Source organism: Triplophysa dalaica, chromosome 4 (assembly GCF_015846415.1).
Source record: "Triplophysa dalaica isolate WHDGS20190420 chromosome 4, ASM1584641v1, whole genome shotgun sequence".
Lineage (NCBI taxonomy): Eukaryota > Metazoa > Chordata > Actinopteri > Cypriniformes > Nemacheilidae > Triplophysa > Triplophysa dalaica.
In genome coordinates, this window is record NC_079545.1 from 22,131,227 (window position 1) to 22,150,001 (window position 18,775).

The 18,775-nt window shown below is 37.8% G+C and overlaps 1 protein-coding gene across 1 annotated transcript in view; it reads left to right on the forward strand.

The window, feature by feature from the left end:
• The first annotated feature begins 743 nt into the window (after nucleotides 1–743).
• ar (androgen receptor) overlaps nucleotides 744–18,775 on the forward strand; it is a 59,561-nt gene continuing 41,529 nt past the window's right edge. Inside the window, exons 1-2 of the mRNA XM_056745416.1 lie at nucleotides 744–3,105; nucleotides 17,926–18,077. Coding sequence (XP_056601394.1) covers nucleotides 1,640–3,105; nucleotides 17,926–18,077 — 1,618 coding nt within the window. The 5' untranslated portion in view covers nucleotides 744–1,639. The remainder of the gene's footprint in view (nucleotides 3,106–17,925; nucleotides 18,078–18,775) is intronic.

An 18,775-nucleotide genomic window follows, 5' to 3' on the forward strand; every position in this document is an offset into this window, starting at 1 on the left:
ACAAGACAAGGAAAAACTCAAAAGGGAGAAAAACCTTGAGAGGCTCCAGGCTCAGAGGGACAGCCCTTCCTCCTCTGATATTAAAATAAATGTGCAGATTGCAAATACTGTTCAAATCACATGATATGTTACTAATAACTTACACTGAAAAAAGAAATGACAACGATGATGGCCTTTGGGAGAAACCAATCATATGGCTGAAGTGCGCAATGGAGCCGCCCGTCATGCATCATAAATTATTGTCTAAATGTTTTCTCATTCTGTTGCTTATGGAAAAGTTAGGACAGTGTGCGCGCGCGCGTGCGTTTAGGAAGAACTCCACCAACAGTCCAAACTGAAATAAGATAATTTTTGACTTTATTTATGCAGTGTTTATTTTCAGCACATTTCGACTCTCTCATATACTATAATTGTCCTGTCAGCATAATCCTCGAATCTTACATCCCAACTCAAAATTTCCAACTCTCCATGTAGTGAAAGGGACTTTCCAATGAGGAATTATTTTATATTAAACCCTGTGAACTAATAAAATGGTCTATATATTTTAAATTACAAGCATTAAATCGGCCTAACCATTTAAAGTACTTTTTATTTTAAATCATTTTAAATTGTCACAGACGACATTTATTACTTCAAGGTTAAATATTGATTTCTTCAAAAAATCGCTGACATTTTATTTTGCTGTTTGCCTTGTATAGTTAACAGTCACGATTTGGATTTAATGTTTAGTTGGTTGACGAGGCTCAGCCTGTGGACTTTCATAAAGCACGGAGGCTCTTGGATTTGATCTTATATTCCGTCCGTTTTGTCTTTAATTTCTATTAAGGCATTAAATGAAATCGAGTCGCTATCCTATGCAGTGTAGTCTTATTTACCCGTATTGTTGGCCCCGTTCCTGGGGCTGTATTATTTAGTCCTGACAGTAAAAGCGCTCAAGGACTTTCCCGAGCGAACCCTCCGTAAAGTTACTGCTTAGCCCAGCAAAACACCGTGACACAGCAAGCTCTTCGCGCATTACCTGCGACTGAACCCCAGAGAGTACCTGCCACGAGAGGAAAGGGCTGCGATTGTACTTAAAAAGGGAAGGTTGTTATGATGCGCCCGGGGTACTGTAGCAACCTCCGCCTCGGCTCGGACTGATCATTGGAAACAGACAGCGAAATATCTTATCCTGCATTCTCAAGGTAGAAGGAAAACAACTCGAGCGGCTGAGAGAAATTCCCACCCCCGGTCGGGTTTACTTTCATTCGCTCTTTTATGGATAATGCGCGCAGATGAATGACTTTAGCACGAGGTGGGAGTGAATAAAGCTTTTAAACGGACTGTCAGAATAGCAGTCTCTGAATAACAGACGCCCCGAAAAGCTCGTTTGCTTTGACAAAAACTTTTCTTTTGACGTTTCGTGAGAGCCGCCTATGCGTATCTGTTTATTCCCACGCGGCAGCGATTGTATTGCCATTTTATTATTTTTGCCTACACAGCCTTGCGCAGCGCAGCTCCTCGTGTCAGTCTGACTGGAACTTTTAAACGGGAAGACTTGAGCAGACGGGGTTTGGTCGATGAACTTGTTGCGGTGAGTCCCCTTTAAACCCTGACAGCCTGTTTGTACTGGAGTGTCTGGACAGTTTGTTTGTAGATCATGGAGGTTACGCTCGGGTTAGGAGAGGTTTGCGAGTCCCCAGACGCAGTTTTTCACGGACCTTACCAAAGCGTTTTTCGCGTCGTGCGAGCGAGCAGCGCTGCCGTCGCGCAGAGTTTGGACATGTCGAGCTCGAGGAAGTGCGGCTGCCTGCACGATACGGTGCTGAGGGAAATGCATTTAAGCAAGCTGTCTCCCAGTACGGGCTCATGCTGCCCCGAGAAAGAGTGTGAGAGTGCGACTTCGCTGATGGAGGCTGAGACGAGCCGTATCCATTTTCTCAACAAGAGTTTAACAGGAAGCAAAAGCGACTCGTTTGTGTCATCTGGCGGCTCGGCCCGTAAGGACGCCACCGAAAGCGGCGGCAGTTGCACGGGGTCGCGTCGGGGCGCTGACACGGGACAGAAAAGCGGCGTCGCTGATGAAGTTCACACGCGCGAGTTGGGCTCTTGCCGTGACGCAAGTGTGGCGAGTAGTCGCGCGTGCAGCACCAGCAGCAGCACCATCTCTGATACAGCGCGAGAGCTGTGCAAAGCCGTGTCCGTGTCTTTGGGCTTAGCCATGGAGTCCAGCGAACTAGGCGAGGTGGGACCGTACCACGCTCCGCCACCGCCCTTGAACACTGAAAGTAGTGGTGAAGAAATGTATTTGTATGGAATGCCTTTGCTAGAATGTTCAGTGAGCGAACGGGAGGCAGGAGGTAAAGGCAGAAGATACGCACTCGCGGCGGGACGAGACAGAGTTGCAGAGATGCACGGGAGCGACAAAGTCCTCGGGATGTTCAAAACTGGCAACCTGGAGCAGCTTTCAGGTGAGGGGACGACCTTGCCGTGCAACAACTCATCTCATACGCACTTATCGGCGGACGTGCAGGAGGTGCATGAGTTCGGCAGCCTGTCCGGGGACATTGCCAACCTGAGTTCAGAAGGCACATCGGCGGCGACAGCACCGGATATGGACGCATCACGAGCGGCCTCGTGCCAGTTTGAACAACTGTTGCCCGCGAACATGTCCCATTTCGTCCACCCGGAGTCATTGCACACAGAACTCAATAACGGGCCGAGTCGGAGCTTTGGAAAGCCCGCGTCTATGTCCCATGAGTTTGCGGGACCCGCGGAGGACAGATACTCCAATTACATGAATCTGTACAACGTCAAAATAAAATCCGAGATGATGCCCCGTGAACTGAACGAGACCTGGGCGTACCAGCATAGGTACGCTGAGGACGGCAACGGGCAATATGTGCCTCCCAAGCAGAGGGATCCATACGCTACTGGCCACGAAGCACCTTTCATCTGTAACCCCTACGAGTACGGGCGAAGCGGGGCTCTGGTTCCGCGGGAGCGACCTCCACCCGAACAGTGGTACCCGGGCGGGATGCTGACCCGTCCCCCTTACCCTAACGTGCCCTGCGTAAAAAACGAAATGGGCGAATGGCTGGATGTAACACCCTTCGCAGACAGCAGGTAAGAGGGGGTTACTGTTTTCGCACACATTTTTTTCACACAATTAGGTTTATAGAAATGTATTTATTCCAGATTGGACGCAATTTAAAAAAGTGAATTAGATTGCTTTATACAGTTCTCCCCTAAGCACAACATGCGCGCGCCTTTAAAACGCAACTTTACGGAGGAGACCGTGAAAGAGTTTGGCAATGAAGTAATTGTCCGATTTAATAATGTTTTATAAATGTCATAAATAATAACATATTGTTTACATAAACTATGCACATTGTGATCATGTGAAGTTGCATTGTTCTTTATGAAAAAAACCTACACGTGAGTTTGTTGTTTGTGAATCAAGTCATGCTTCAGAGCAAGTTTTACAGGCTAGGTTTTAAATTTGTTATTCCTCAAGGAAGCGTTAATTTGTTTGAAGTTCTCCTCTTTATGTCTGCAGCCAAGTCAACTAGTACACAGAGACAGATGTACACATTAACACACAGACTCAGTCTTAACACACAGGCCAGTCTCCTCACCCAGAGGATTGCTGGGTTCCAGGGACACTGCCATCAAGGTTGTGTCCAAAAGCAATAAACCGTGCCAAAATCCTAAACTTTCTTATCGCTGGGGTTCCCTGGGTTCGGTTAGCCTTTATGAGCCATTCACACTTTGTCTCACAGGCTGTCCATGGACAGAGCAAATTTTGATTCACGTGTACGGTCATGCAGTTACGGCTGTAATACGGTGCATTTTCATCGGCTGGTGATACTTAAACCGTCCTGCTCATACCGAAAGTTCATTTGGTTTTCTATATATCTGTGTTTTACTTTGTCAACTTTTTTAGTTTTCAAAAGCGGTCTATAAATAAACGTGATGCAACTTGTAGCTGTCTGCGGGGATGGCTGTTTTAAAAATAAAGTCTGATTTATTGATAAAACCAGATCTGCACCACCTGGGACAAAGCCGGACATGGATAGGAAAAATATCCAGCAGCAGAAACTAAAAAAAACAAAACGTTTACCTCCAACTTGGATTGTACTGCATATGAGAGTTGGTTGCGTGCCTGTGCACTTTGTCTAAAGAACTTGAGAGAGTGTTTTGTGCTTCAATCACAAGCAGAGTTAAGCGCCCATTTTGTCTAAGCCTGTTTTTAGTGTATATGAGTGTGCTCTTTTCCTAAAAGGAATTTGAGACTAGTTGTGTGCTTAACCTTTGTATCTTTTGGGTTTGAGTTGGAAGCAAAACAACTTGATCGTCACAAAAAATAATGTTTTACAGACCTTATATCACACATAATAAATATACTGAACATGAATAAATTAGACCGCGAATACTACAAAAAAGTTTAAGAGGTGGACCGTATTTGTTTGGAGAAAGATTCGTAAAAACTTGAAGGTGATTTTAGTCTGGTAATCTGCTGCTTGAGCAGCCCTGTGCACATTTTTTCCACATATTGAAGTGCTTTAAAAAGTAGACAGGTTGATGATTGGTCAGGGCAAAAATAGACAAAGTCAAATACTGTCTGGATGACTATTGAGTATTGGTACAAATTTGTATGTGTTTGTGTGTGTGTTTATGAGGGACAACGAGAGCGAGAGAGAAGCGAGGGTAACGACAGAGTTTTTGCATGCCTGTTATGTAATAATCTGAAGTACACCTTGGTCAAATTCAGTTCTGGTCAGACTGCATTCCAAACAAGGCAAAGGTTCCTTACCGGGTGTTCTTGGTAGAACGATCACATTGGGGTTGTACTATCAGTTTGGAATTCTTTGAACCCTCTACGTCAAATGTTCTTACGTTGAATATTACTATTTTAATTGTTGTTACACCAGTCTTGTTTAAAACAGGTTTTTTTTATGTGCTGAAATACAGTATGTACCAAATTCAGTAGAAGAGTTATTTTTACTATCGATACAGCATGTACAATCAGTACATATACTGAATGTGCAGTATGTTCTACATATGGCATGTTTGTTTTGAACAATTATCAACAGCTGTGAACATTATTTAGGCGTTTAAACAAGTAAAAAATAATACCGAAGAATAGATTATTTGGTAACTATAGCATTTAAACTTGAATAGAGCTACTTGGCTTACAATTCTAACTTTTTCCATACGATGCTGGGCACATAATATTGACTGAATCAGTCCAGAGGTATTTATCCTTTACTATTTAATGACTATTGAGAGGATTTGGGCATAAAACTGATTTCACGTACTGATTTTCACATGCTGTAAAGGCCAGTTTGGATGTGGGGAGTGTGCTTCAGATGGTGGTACCAGCAACTCATTTGTCAGCAAGGGCCCTTTAAAATAAAATGTTATGGAAAAGAAACCAATAAAGTTTTTAAATAATATTGCATATTTGTTCCCATAAATATTTGACGAATTACAAAGTTATGAAAAGGTTAATCAGAAGTTGTTTATACAGAGCTAATCTATTCAGTGATAAAATATTCTGACGGTGGGGTATTGTTGCAGCATCTGAGTAGATATTTTTTAATTAATCATTTTTCTTGAATACCATTAATAATAATCGTTGGTGGCAATTTTCACCTCTCTGACCCTTGGAATTAAACAAGCTGTGTTTTTCTTTTGCGCTGCATCTGTAAATGATCTGTGTCACGATTCACTTGCTGGATGTAGGTTTACTGAGTGTAGGGTCTTATATTGTTGGGACTGCTCTGTTCAATTTCAGCTTCTTTGCAAAGGCTGAATCACATAGTGTATGCTCAAAGTTTAACAGTTGCTGTTTTTTTATGGTGGAACACAGCTGAATTATTTGATCATGCTTTTTTATATTGCATATGACGGTAACCCTTTTCCAAAGTTCTGAAATCTCATTTACACTTGCAGATTTAAAATGTATGTGCCGTTTCATTACACCAGGTTTGAAAATATTGACAGCAAAACATCATTTGCATTCTTGCAATAAAATATATCTGTGTCCTGAAAGCAGCCATTTTTGGGTGAAGTATGCTTTTATGTAACTCATAGTTTTTTATCAAATAATCTGCCGATTACCGGTTTAAACTATAGGCCAAGATTATTTTAATGTCTTATTTACCTACATTTAATTATTATTAAAAAAAAATTATTTCAATGAAAACTAAAAATTATGTTTTTTTAGCATTGAAGAATCATATTTCTCACTGCTGTCCTTCATACAATGTGCGAATTGAAGACTATTAAACTCTAAAATGCTATAATTAAATAAATTAGGCTGTACATATAAACCTTTTATACCATAATAAAGCAAGGTAAGGGACTACTCTTTAGTTTTTCCTAATCCATTTATTACTTTTCCCGGTTCTTATTTACTAAGAGTGTTACTTAGGGTTAACATGAAGGATTTCAATCAGGTTTGGCTATATCAAATCTAAATTTAATGTCCAACAGCAAATATTGCAACTGCAACATTTAATCACTTGCTGTGACAAGCTGTTTTGCTAAATGGAAATGCTTTTGATTTATATCATTTACAGAAATATTAAAATGTAAGTAATGCTCTGGTGAAAAACACCTCTCAACCTCAGTGAACAGCACCAGCACTTTTCAAGCTCCTGACACAGCAACATTCCCACATGAAACCAGACGCACAAGACCTTATTTCAAGTGTTTAATATAAAGATGCTTTCATGCTGTGGTCGACTTGGGTGGAGGGCTGTCGATTCATTTTAATTTTATTGACTAATTGTAGCAGGGCTATTGTTTACGTTAGCGTGATATTATTATGATCCTTCAGTACCTTATGCTGAATAAGGTCCTACCCCACAGCCAAGAACATTGTAACATCTGGAGGATGACAGTTTCATCTAACTATTATTGTAAGCTACGTACGGCCTTGAATAATAATATCTTCTTCTTGTGTTTAATAATACTATGTATCATATTTCCTTCTTAATACTTCACAGTAATTGAATGAGCCAAGTTTCTGAATGCTGAATAGACGTTAATGTGTTAATGTCATTCCATTATGTAATTTGCTCATCGTATGCCGTCACGAACATGTCTGAATGAATGGTTTCCACAGCTTACTTTCAGTAAATGCTCTTGTCCGACTGGGGAGGGAGCTGTATTTTACAAACAACACCTAAAGTCTAGTTTTCTGTGATTCGACTCCTTTTAAAGTCAAGATAAAATCGAACTGATCCTATACTTTCTTTAAGCATGTTCCTTGTGTTGTAATCTTGTCATCAAACTGTTCTAACCCCTCCTATCACCGGCCAAAGGAAGACAGATTTTCATATAAAATATATAATAAAGACTATTTGTGAAGATTGTGAATAATTGTTTTAACTTTTTGAGGTTACAACTTCACACAAAAACAAATACAGTGGGGCTCAACATTTGAAGTAGGAAAATCTGGAGTTCACAATCTAATGCGAAACTTAGATAAAAAATGAATGTCTTTGTATGTGTACAATACAATTTTGATGTAAAATAAATAAAAATATTTGGGATTTCAGCATTAACTTTGTAAACATCTCTGTACAGAAGGCCAATTTGGGACATTCCGAAATCAAGCCGAGATTAATTTCTTGTTTATAATAAATGCAGCAATGAACAATAGGATTGAATGAGAAAGATGCATGTGTTTTCACCTGTGGACCTTTGAGCACTCTATTGAAAAAGGTGCAGAGGCAAAAGTTGTGAATATTCTACATTGTTAGTTAATGTTATACGGTCGTTTTTCCATCTAGGTCAATAATATCTAAAAAAAAAAACGGACTGTAGCCAGTTTGGCATCAACCCCATTGTGTGGTTGCTAATGGGGGAGATGATCCACTTCGAATGCAGTAATCTGCTATTATACTGGTGGATCAGGTATAAACGTGCATAAAACTGTATCTATTACCCTTCTACTGTTTAGCATTTGGGTAATACTGATAAGCAGGATAAGCGTATTACATGCTACCATATGATTGTACACAACCATTTGAATTGTTGATCAGGACCATTTTTGACTCGACTACCCATATAATTGAGACCATCTTCCCTTGATTATCAGCTATTGAATGGGATTATTGTTTCAGTATCGCTTGTCTAATGAGGCTAAGATGTAAGCTCTGGAGGCAGCTGTGGTTACATGAAAAAATCCAAAAAAGCTTCCAAGTATAGATCCAATTACACAACAAAACATCTTTTGTTTTTCGAAAATAAATATTGTTTGCGTTGTCCTTGTTTTATAAACGGGGTGTATTTCACACATTTTGGATTGAACATGTCCACAGTAAAGCACATAGTCATATTTATTCCAAAGATTGATTTTTGAATATCTGCGGCTGTAAATTGGATGATTCCTGTTTGAAAATAAATCAGGCTCATACATTTTCTCACCCATGAGATTTGCAGTAAAAACAAGCACAGATATATGACTGTCTAGAAAGTAAGACCACTCATGCAGTTTTGGTAAATAAAGTGGTTCTTAGTGTGGCTCACAAACAGTTGTATCGAGATCTTTTTATACTGTAGTAGTTAGATCCCTAAATAGTTTCCGATTGTGATTGGATGAACCTTGTTTAAAGCTGTTGTAAAATGCCAACAAACGCACACTTGTGACCGCACAATATATCTTAACAGCGAGTCAACTGTTGACAGCAAACAAGAGCAGTTTGTTACAGCTCACAATGGGTGGTGTAGTTTATCTCCCATTCTCTCGTGCCAAATCCCCATTGGCTTCTCATTATTGTCATGGTTATACAGGAACAATGCCACTGTGAATTTGTCATTACTGGCTCGACCAGTGACAGGTGTTTCGTGCACCTTTACGGAGCTCTAGTCTTATGCATATCCTTTTATTCTTATTTGGAACATTTTATGCAAAGTCTTAAGAAGTTTGAGAGGACTCACAAAAGAAGTGAGCTAGAGAGCTCCCTAACCTGCATTTCTACATTTGAGTTTTTGTTTTTCAAAATGTTAATTATGTACCTTTTGGATGTGTAACGTTTTGTCTTCTCAGGTTTTATTCTGATTGGTTAAATTGGCTTTTTAAGGATTCAAATCAATTCAATCAGAACATCCAAATGTCACAGGTAGACAAACTCATAAACTGACATTTATAAGATGATGTCTGTTGTCTTCCATTAATGGTAATACAGGAATATAAAATGTACAAAATGTAACTCTTGACAGGTTTTCACTCAGGGTTAATGTGCTTTTTAAGAGTATTTAGAAATGCATGGTCTAAAGTGCAGTTCAGTGCTGACATATTTTTACTTGAATTTGGATTTAGAAAACAGGTACAGGTTAGTTTTCAAGGTAACACTAAAAGGCAAAAATAACTTTGGTATAATGATGTTATTTGTCTATAGTCAGTATAAATGTTCACAAATGCAACAAGATCTGTAAATTGTAAATCAAATGTAAATGTATAAACAGCGTAGTACTGTATAAGAATTTTTAAATGTAGAATCTTTTGTGGACTTTAGTTATATTGATCTTTTCAAAAGAATGAATGACACGTATTTTAGGCTTTTTTAATGCATAAGCAGATTGACACTTACACTAACTAGCTTTTAGTGTAGAAGCAGATCATTTCACTCATATTCCTTGTCCTTCTTATCTGAACTATATTATCTAAATATAGTACAGTATGTGATGCTGCCAGAGACGGACGCTATCAGCTTTGAGTGTGATAATACATAATGCTGTGTGTGATAGTACACATACAACATACACTACCTGAATGTTATTTTGATCTCATAGTTTTTCTGCTGTCACGTGTGTGCTGTCTCCTGTTCACTGTAAACACAGAATTGAGTATTGAGTTCTTCTAACAACTGTTTCAATAGTTGTACCCTGTTATACTGTGTTGTTCTGCCAATTTGAGTTTGATCATTTGCTAAACAAGATATAATTTACAAGATATTTTCATAGTCACGATTTCATTGTCACACATAGTTAATATGACATGTACTCTGCAATCTTTGCCCGCACTTTTTTTCTTAACTTTTGCCAAGTTATGTACCAGCAATAGTAAACAACAAGATAATCCTACAATAGGGGTGTAACGATACACTCAGCTCACGATTCGGATCAAATCTCGATGCAGGGCTCATGATACGATACACATCTCGATATATGAACAAAATTACTAAACTGAACTGAAATTCAAATAACATTTATTCTCAAATTATTAACAATTTCTTGTTCATTTTTTGTTGCACATACAATTTATTAAAGAATTTTAATATTTTAAAGCTTAACTGAAAATAGAATTTAGATCCTTGTCAATTTTGACAGCAAAATGTATTTTAATTGTAGTCATAGTCTTGAATAAAATGCAATTTAGTTTAATTCATATTTTAGTCATCCCCATCATTTTAGTTTTAGTCGACAAAATCTACATTATATTTACTAAAATCTAATTAAATCTGTGTAATTAAATGTTCCAACAAAGATTTAACCGTTTTGATATAATTGACTTTACCTTATAAATAAATTAAACCAGGTTATTACCTTTATTTTTCAGAAAAATTCAGTAACTACTGGATATGCATGATGCAAGAGAGAGTATTATTAGACCCTGAACGACATGTACCAGTTCATTTTGTCTCAATTGACTCATTTGTTTAGTGAAAGGCGTGTTCATTCAGTTCATTCAACCAATGAAATGCTCTGCACTCAAACACTCAAACGCTCATTTGTCTTTACTTGAGATTGTCTTTGATGAAAAATGCCTTTCAAAAAGACATCAACTGTATTAGATTTCTTCAATCATGCAAATCCCATACTTGGTTTGATTTTTAAAATGTCATTCCATCTTTAAATGTACAGTACAAATTACTTCCTAACTTCTCTAATCGTTACAGGACAGCGCTGGTTTCTTTTGGCTTCCTTTATGTTGCATATCGCGTTATGCAGCAGCTCACATTAGCGGATAAATTAACATTAGCATATAAATACGTTTGTGTTTGTGCTTGCCTTGTGATGAGTTTCGGGGTGACTTGCCAGCAGTCACGCTTCAAGTTTGCTGTACTTTACCGGCGGTTGTGGAGGAAAATAAAACGCTTTGTAAACCACGTGGAGACACAGATTGTGTCTTGTGCTTCCCTTCTCCCAGAGACTTCTCTCTACCGCATATGTGAGGTAAGCACAGAGTAGGTAGCGTATTGGCCGCTCAACGAATAGAATTAAACGTCATATCAGAAAATATCCCCATCTCTCTACGATGCGCATTGTAACATTTGTGCATCGAGAAATATCGTACTACGAAGTATCGTTACAGTTCTATCCTAAAACAATACCTTAATAATTCAGGTATGCAGCATTCCATGATGGGGGATCACAAACCGTAACAATCACACAGATTGTTTAAAACATTTCAGACAATTCAACATTTGGAAGAAAATATTATTTATCTAACATACAACAGAATTCACATTTCGCTGTTTCATATCTGAACTTTTTACAATGTCAAATTAAATGATTAAAAGACTGAAAGACAGGCAAATATGATAGAGAGGAAAGGGACAGTTGAACTTAAAGAAAGATATTTGAAACAATGCTTGTAACCAAACAGTTATTGGCCACCAATGACTAACATTGGAAAAATGACAATGGTAGTCAAAGGTGTCCCAAAACTGTTTCCAACATTCTTCAAAATATCTTCTTTTGTGTTCAACAGAACAAAGACACTTTTAAAGCAATTTTCTTCCCTATGGTAGTCAATGGTGGCCAAGAATTTTGTTACAAGCAATATTCCAAAGATCTTCTTTTGTGTTCTTCAGAACAAAGAAATTTACACAGATTTGGAACAATTTGAGGGTGAATAAATTAAGACAGAATGTTCATTTTCAGGTGAAGTGTCCATTTAAGGTTGTTTACATTTGGATCTGTGATGTTAACTGTGTTATTAGGAAGTTTTCCTGGGAGAGAGGTCAGGAGGTGAAGTGAACTTGCTCAGGTGTCTTTGAAAGTGCAGAGAAGGCTTACACATATGAACGCACACACATAACACGAATAGGAAGGGCACTTGCTCACTGCAGTGCACTGGAGTTACGAGAATAATTTTGTGATCCAACCTTTCCGCTTGCCAACCTGTCAACACAGGTGCTTATTTGCATATTTCAAGAATGGCTAAGAAGATTTACATTTCGGTGAATGTGAATCTTCATGGCGCTCCTACCTTGTTAGGAATCAAAGAAACCAGGGACCCCACCCATCTTTTATTAGAAGAGCAACTCAGCCACAGGCTGTTTGATGTGTGAGTGTCAGTAATCATATGACATGCCTTCAGTCGCACAGGTTTCATTCACGCAATTAAATTGTTTCCTCGTTCAGAGCTTTTCGATTTCATTTCCTAAGTGACACCGAAGAACAGCTGCAGAGTTTCCCTTTGCTTCAACTTCCCAAACTTTATACTATAAAAACATTTTGTCTAGCAAGTTCAAGAATGAACTTCACATGCTAAATTAAATGGGTTTATTGAAGTCAAAAGTATTATTTAAACAACTGAATCAAGCTGAAGTAACAAAAAAACATTTTTATGAATTAGATCATAAGCATTCAAAAGGTACAGTTCAACCAAAATGGAAATTTCTTACATCATTCCAAACCCTTATGACTTGCATGGGGAATTTATTTTTTGGAAAATTACTTTTTTGTACAATGAAAGTGAAAAGTGATTGTGCCTGATTAACATTTGTGTTCCATGAAAGACTTTTATTTTAGTTTATTTGGTCAGATTATTACTTAATTACAATTTTGGGGTGAACTTTAGCTTTAAGGTAGCATGTAAGTACTAAGTAACTGTTCTCTCCACTTGGCCAAAGTTGGTGTATTCCCTCCGTAAGTCTGATGTATCCTAATTCTCTTTAGTGTAAATATCTCTTAGTAACGTTACACAATTCTATTGATGTTTTGTCCGGTCCCCCCGTCTGGAGTAGAACAGGCCTCCCAACGGTGTTTCATCAGAGGTCTTCGCTAGAAGGATTTAATCAGGGCCGCTCTGAGGGTGTCCTGTCTTTCAGTCCCACCTCCCCGATGACCTATTTGTTTACCCATGAGTGCTTCCTCTTGGGTCATTATTGCTTTGTTTTTTAAAACAGACATGATATGCAGCACACACACAAATACTGGATATGTTTTGAAATAAGGACCCCCTTTAATAAATTGGATCCGAGTATGTGTGTTTGTGTGGGTGTGCGTGTAAGATCTGACTCTGGAAGTCGTAAACTTGTTTCCACAAAGTGTTGAGGAAGTAGGTGACAAACTTGAGTTGATAGCTTAACCTGAGACCCCCAAATCACCTGTACACATAATCACCTCATGAAACATCTGACAACACACTGTCACCTCACGTGTAAACCTGTTACACCTCTCACATCACCGTCTCCTTTACACATGAACGCAAAGTAGTCTAAAGATGTCTGAACACCACTAAGTTTTTTACAGAGTAACTAGTTTTAAAGGTAATGTGACATACATTTAAATATTTTTGATATCTTTAATACTTGAGTTTTTTGGTTATATTTAGGGGTGTCAAACGATTGATTGCATCCAGAATAAAAGTTTACATAATATACCTCTATGTGTAGTGTGCATATTCATTTTTTATTTATTTAGACATGCATATATTTAAGAAAATTAATAGATATAAAAATAATGAACGCTTGTATGTGCATTTGTGTATAAATTCAAAATAAATATGCACAGTGCACAGATATATATTATGTAAACACTAACAGTCATTCTGGATGCGATTATATCTTTTGACAGCCCTAGTAATATAAAATTATTAAAGAGTCCAGACAAAAGTTTTGGATCTTTTAAATATTTTTCACATTTTAGAATTATACAATAAAACAATTGTAAATGTGGGAATTATGTTGTGACTTAAAGCATCCCAAAACATTTTGAGCATCTTCAAAGTAGTCACCCTTTGCAAGAATTAGCAAAATCGTTCTATCGTTACTCGTTTTATCATTCAGCGTCTTGAGGTCTCAACCTGGGAAACTTTTAAAGAGTATTAATTTTTTGTTTTGCAAAGTTTGCTGCTTCTGTATTTGTAGATTATTTGTCAACATGTTTCTATGGTATACTGGAAAACAATGACAAGCATATCTTAAATTTTAAAGTCGTTTATTGGCAATGCTGGTATGCAGAGTCACAATATTTACAGTGTTGAGTTGAGGTTTTTTACAATTATTTAAAATGCGTCTGATCACTCTGCATAATAATCTATAAACAATGTAATAACACCGTAACAGTTTAAGCAAAAACTTTGCAAAACACAATTTATGTCTCTGCCAATACCTTTGGCAATGGCTGTATGTATCTAAAAATTGGTCAGTCCAGTGAAGTCATGTCTTTCCTTTAACAGATCAATTTTCCTGAAAATTCTGTCACAACTACCAAAATTCATGTTTCTCCAAAACATGGAATGCAAAAGTATCTAAAAGAAGCTATAATTTCTATAAAATGAAAATAGATGGAATTCAAATTTAGTTCCAGTTTTATGTAGATAATAAAAAAATCTGCAGGTAAAACCTCAGAAAATGCCCCTAAACAGTGAATTTAAATCAGTTTGATGTGGAGCGTACATGTAGCTTTTCACAACAGTAATTCCTGTTTCTTTAAGGTTAATTCAGAAAGTAAGGGTGTGTAATTTCACAATCCCATCTGTCAGTGCCATAATACATAAAACCGTTCTGGCGATGAGTGACGGAGAGAGAATGAGAGGGAGAGAGAGGGCATGCAAGTGGTCGAGTGTTTATGTGTGTTTGGTTTGGTAATATGTGCTTGTCCTTGTGTGTACCCTTGACATGTCATGTCACTGAGTATAGTTATGTCTGTACGCTGTGTCCAATCTACTTCTTTGCTTTGGTGCCGTCCTCTTCAAACACACACACAAAGTTCTAACCCCTCTATCGTAACTTCATTTACTTTATATGTAAAAACTCAACACACACCGAGGCAGTAAACATACAGGGCATAGGTTACGATAAACTCAGTATCACTTTCTCATTAAGTGCTGGAAATATGTCATTCAAGTGGTGTCAAACTATCAAGTTATGTCTAATATACAGTAATGAGAAAGACTAAGGAACGTGTTAGTGGAAATAGAAAGTGAGAGCAAACCAACACCGCCTGAGACCCTGGTAAGAGCTTGTGTAGATTGACTGCTCAGGCTTAGAAACCCAGCGCGGCTGTATTTTTAGCCAGAGTGACCTTCTTAATCATGGAATTGCATGAGGTCAAACCAATAGCAGTCATACTGCTGATAGTGAGAGAAACCCAGGCCCTGTGATTGATACGGCTTGTTTGGTAAGTGCCACCACTGGCAGGTCAGTAGTGAGCGTGAAACAACCAAAAAACCTTCAGAGAATGCCAGAACTTACCATGCGGCTTCAAAGAGACTCACCATCATACGGGCCTTGTTGGAAAGTGCACGGAATTCCACAGAGGAAAGTTAACAGAAATGAGCGGTCCAAACATTATATACAGCGCAGAATAAATTAAGAGACCATTCTAAATTTTCATTTAATAAGCATTTCTAGGTGTATTGTGGCCATTTCAGTCCAGTATCTGTTGAATTTCAGCAAAATCAAACCTCAGGACTGACAAAGTGATCAGACAGCAGTGTGAAAGACTAACAGCATAACAAGACACATGAAAACTGTGATAAAAATCAAGGTTATCACATACAAAATAACACAAATATTACTGTTGTACTGCTTAAAAGTGAATATAAACTTGTTTTCTTTGCAGTATTTAAGGTCTGAAAAAATACAGAGCATCTTTTCTGTTATTTTTTCATTTTCTGCAAAATAATGCAGAGAAACAAAACTTTTATTTGAAATTTGGTAGAAATATTATTTGTAGTAAAACAAGAAGAATCCTTTTACCTAAACACACACCTATAAATAGTAAATTCAGAAAAACTGAAAATGATCTCGTAAGCGGCTGTACTTTTGTCTGTTTTTCAAATAAACAGCCACAGAAAAAGGGCTATTCCAGTTTTGTCTTTAAACAACATTCCTGCATGTATTGTGGCAAATCCAGTCCCGTGTCTGTTGAATTTTAACAGAAAAAACTCAGGTGTGACATAAAGTCACAGAGAGAGACTGAGAGAATGCAAAGATGCATGAGTTGTGAAAATTGGACCTCCATCATATATTTATTTTTGAAATGATCCTAAAATATATGTAAAAACTTTAGTATGTCTCAGTAGTTTTTGCAGTATTCAAGATCTGCAAATATTGCATCTTTTTTTGTTATTTTGACTAGTTTGTCCACTTTCAATTTTCTGCTGCAGTTATTTTAACGTGCAGTGATTTATGGTTGTTTTGTAATGACAGGACCAGCAGGTTGATTTTATGCAGCGCTATTGTCTTGCTCTTTTTATTAAAAAGTTATTTGAAACATGGTTATTTTCTTAAAACTAGGCCGTATTTTTGTTCTTACGTATAAAATCATCTTCTCCTTTTTCTTCGCTTTTACGCATTTGGTCTGATGCTCTGGTCTCTACTGTAACTTGCTTCTGCTGTAATAGTATTGGCTCATGTATGATAAATGCTTGTAATGTACCTCATTTGTAAGTTACTCTGGATAAAAGCATCTGAGAAGTTATTAAATGTAAATGTAAATTAAACATTTGTATTCAAACTGGCAACAGTAGCTGTTTGGGCCAAATTATGGGTATTCATAGATTGAAAACAAATTACCCATTTAAGGGATGTCAGAGAAAAAAACATCACTATCGAGATATCGAGAACATTGTCAAATGGCTAAAACCGATAGTAGATCATGTTTTTAGCACTAATGCAAAACTGGGAGGAAATAACTCACCCTTATTGAGTGAGTGATGCAATGTTGTGAAGACAATCATTTTCCCATAATGCATTTCATGTAGCCCATATGATGATGTGCCTGTCCTCACACTAACTGATTGTAATAAATAAAGAAAGGACAGCAAACGTCATCACCCAACCCTGTGTGTTTCTTGTAAGCTTATGGTGGGATTCTTGGGGAAAATTAAGACAAACCTTGGTGACAACGTGATTAAATTGCTTCTAACAAAAACTGAGACCGTAGAGACCCAGGTCACAATATACTCCTGACATGAACAATGCTGCATCTCAGGGCTGTCTTTTTTGTACTTTTTCTTTACAGAAGTTATTATGATGTGCTGGACAGGCAAGAAAATATCAGAAATCTTTCCGTCTTCTAATCCCAGTCATTTCATTCACTTTGACTTTATTAGTATATGTGTGCTGCCTGAATTGGGAACCATCATCAGAGCAGAATTATGATTTTGAATGACTCTTTTTAACCACGAATCTTTCCATCATTCCTAAAGGGATAAAGCAGTTATTACCCTTCATTAGAGACCTTGGCACTTGCATTAGGATAATGTCACCTCTACTTACTTCCATCATTTGACCACCGACACACACACACCAGATCTCACTTATGCATTCTCTCCGAGAATGTCACCTGTTATCACTAAGGGCCGGAGCCGAAAATGACATTTCCAATTTAGCAGCCACAGTGGCAATTGATGTTAAACTTCACCGGAATTCAGCAGCAATTCGCAGTATCTTCATTCCATTTAGTCATCTAAACGTACAGACGTTCACCCATTACTCGCGTCGTACATTTAAACGTACAGACGTTCACCCATTACTCGCGTCGTACATTTCTGTGCTCGAGAGCTTTTTTGCTTTAATGTGCTCTCAGTTCAAATCACTGATAATGGGCCTGGTTGTGTTTTTTTCTTCATAACTTACATAAAAGCAAGCTCCGTATTTGCACTGTATTGCTGTATTGTTTTGCAGATAGAACATGTATTTGAGTGTTTTGTCATGCCATTAGTTAATGCTGTGTTTTTATTTTTAGGTTTGATGGAGGAAGAAGCGATATTTTCCCGATGGAGTTTTTCTTACCTCCACAAAGGACCTGCCTCATCTGCTCTGATGAAGCATCTGGATGTCACTACGGGGCTCTCACTTGCGGAAGCTGCAAAGTTTTCTTTAAAAGAGCTGCCGAGGGTAACATACACACACAACGTCATAACAAAAGTCACTTTAATACACCATGAACGGCATTATATGGGTCTAAATATACTCACCATGTGTGAGGACTGTATTCACTTTAATTAGAGCTTTTAATTACAGCTATAAACTGTCATTATAGCCACATTAAAACACGTTATTGCCTTTTCGTGAATTAATATACTTCTGACCATGTGTCCAGTTCAGCTTTTATTGTTTTTGTTGGTGTCACTTAAAATAGCGGCAATTGGCACGTCTCAGAAAGATGCAAATGTTTCAACGCAGCTGTACAGTTATAATGTGAGAGAGGGAATTTTGTTTGAAACCCAAAGTCCCAACTATTCACAAATCAGGGACACATTCTTTCCCCATTAAGCAAACCCAAGAAATCGTTTCAAAAGAAATCTAACACCTACAGCCCTCGAATTTGAAGACTTGGCTGTGAGATATGTTGAGGTTTGCCATGAAAATGGGTAATCAGTGGCACTTAACTGAAAGTACACTTTAGTCATACATTTGCACATAGACTCTTAAATATACACATTGATGTTCATAGTATTAGTTTTTGAGTAACCATTAATACTTTGTTTGCATAAGGACGTGAGCCCTTTTAGCTCTAAACACCTAGAGATATTCCCTCTATTATAAAAACTAATTGATCAAAGTTAAGAGAAGTTTAAAGGTCTTGCCCCACA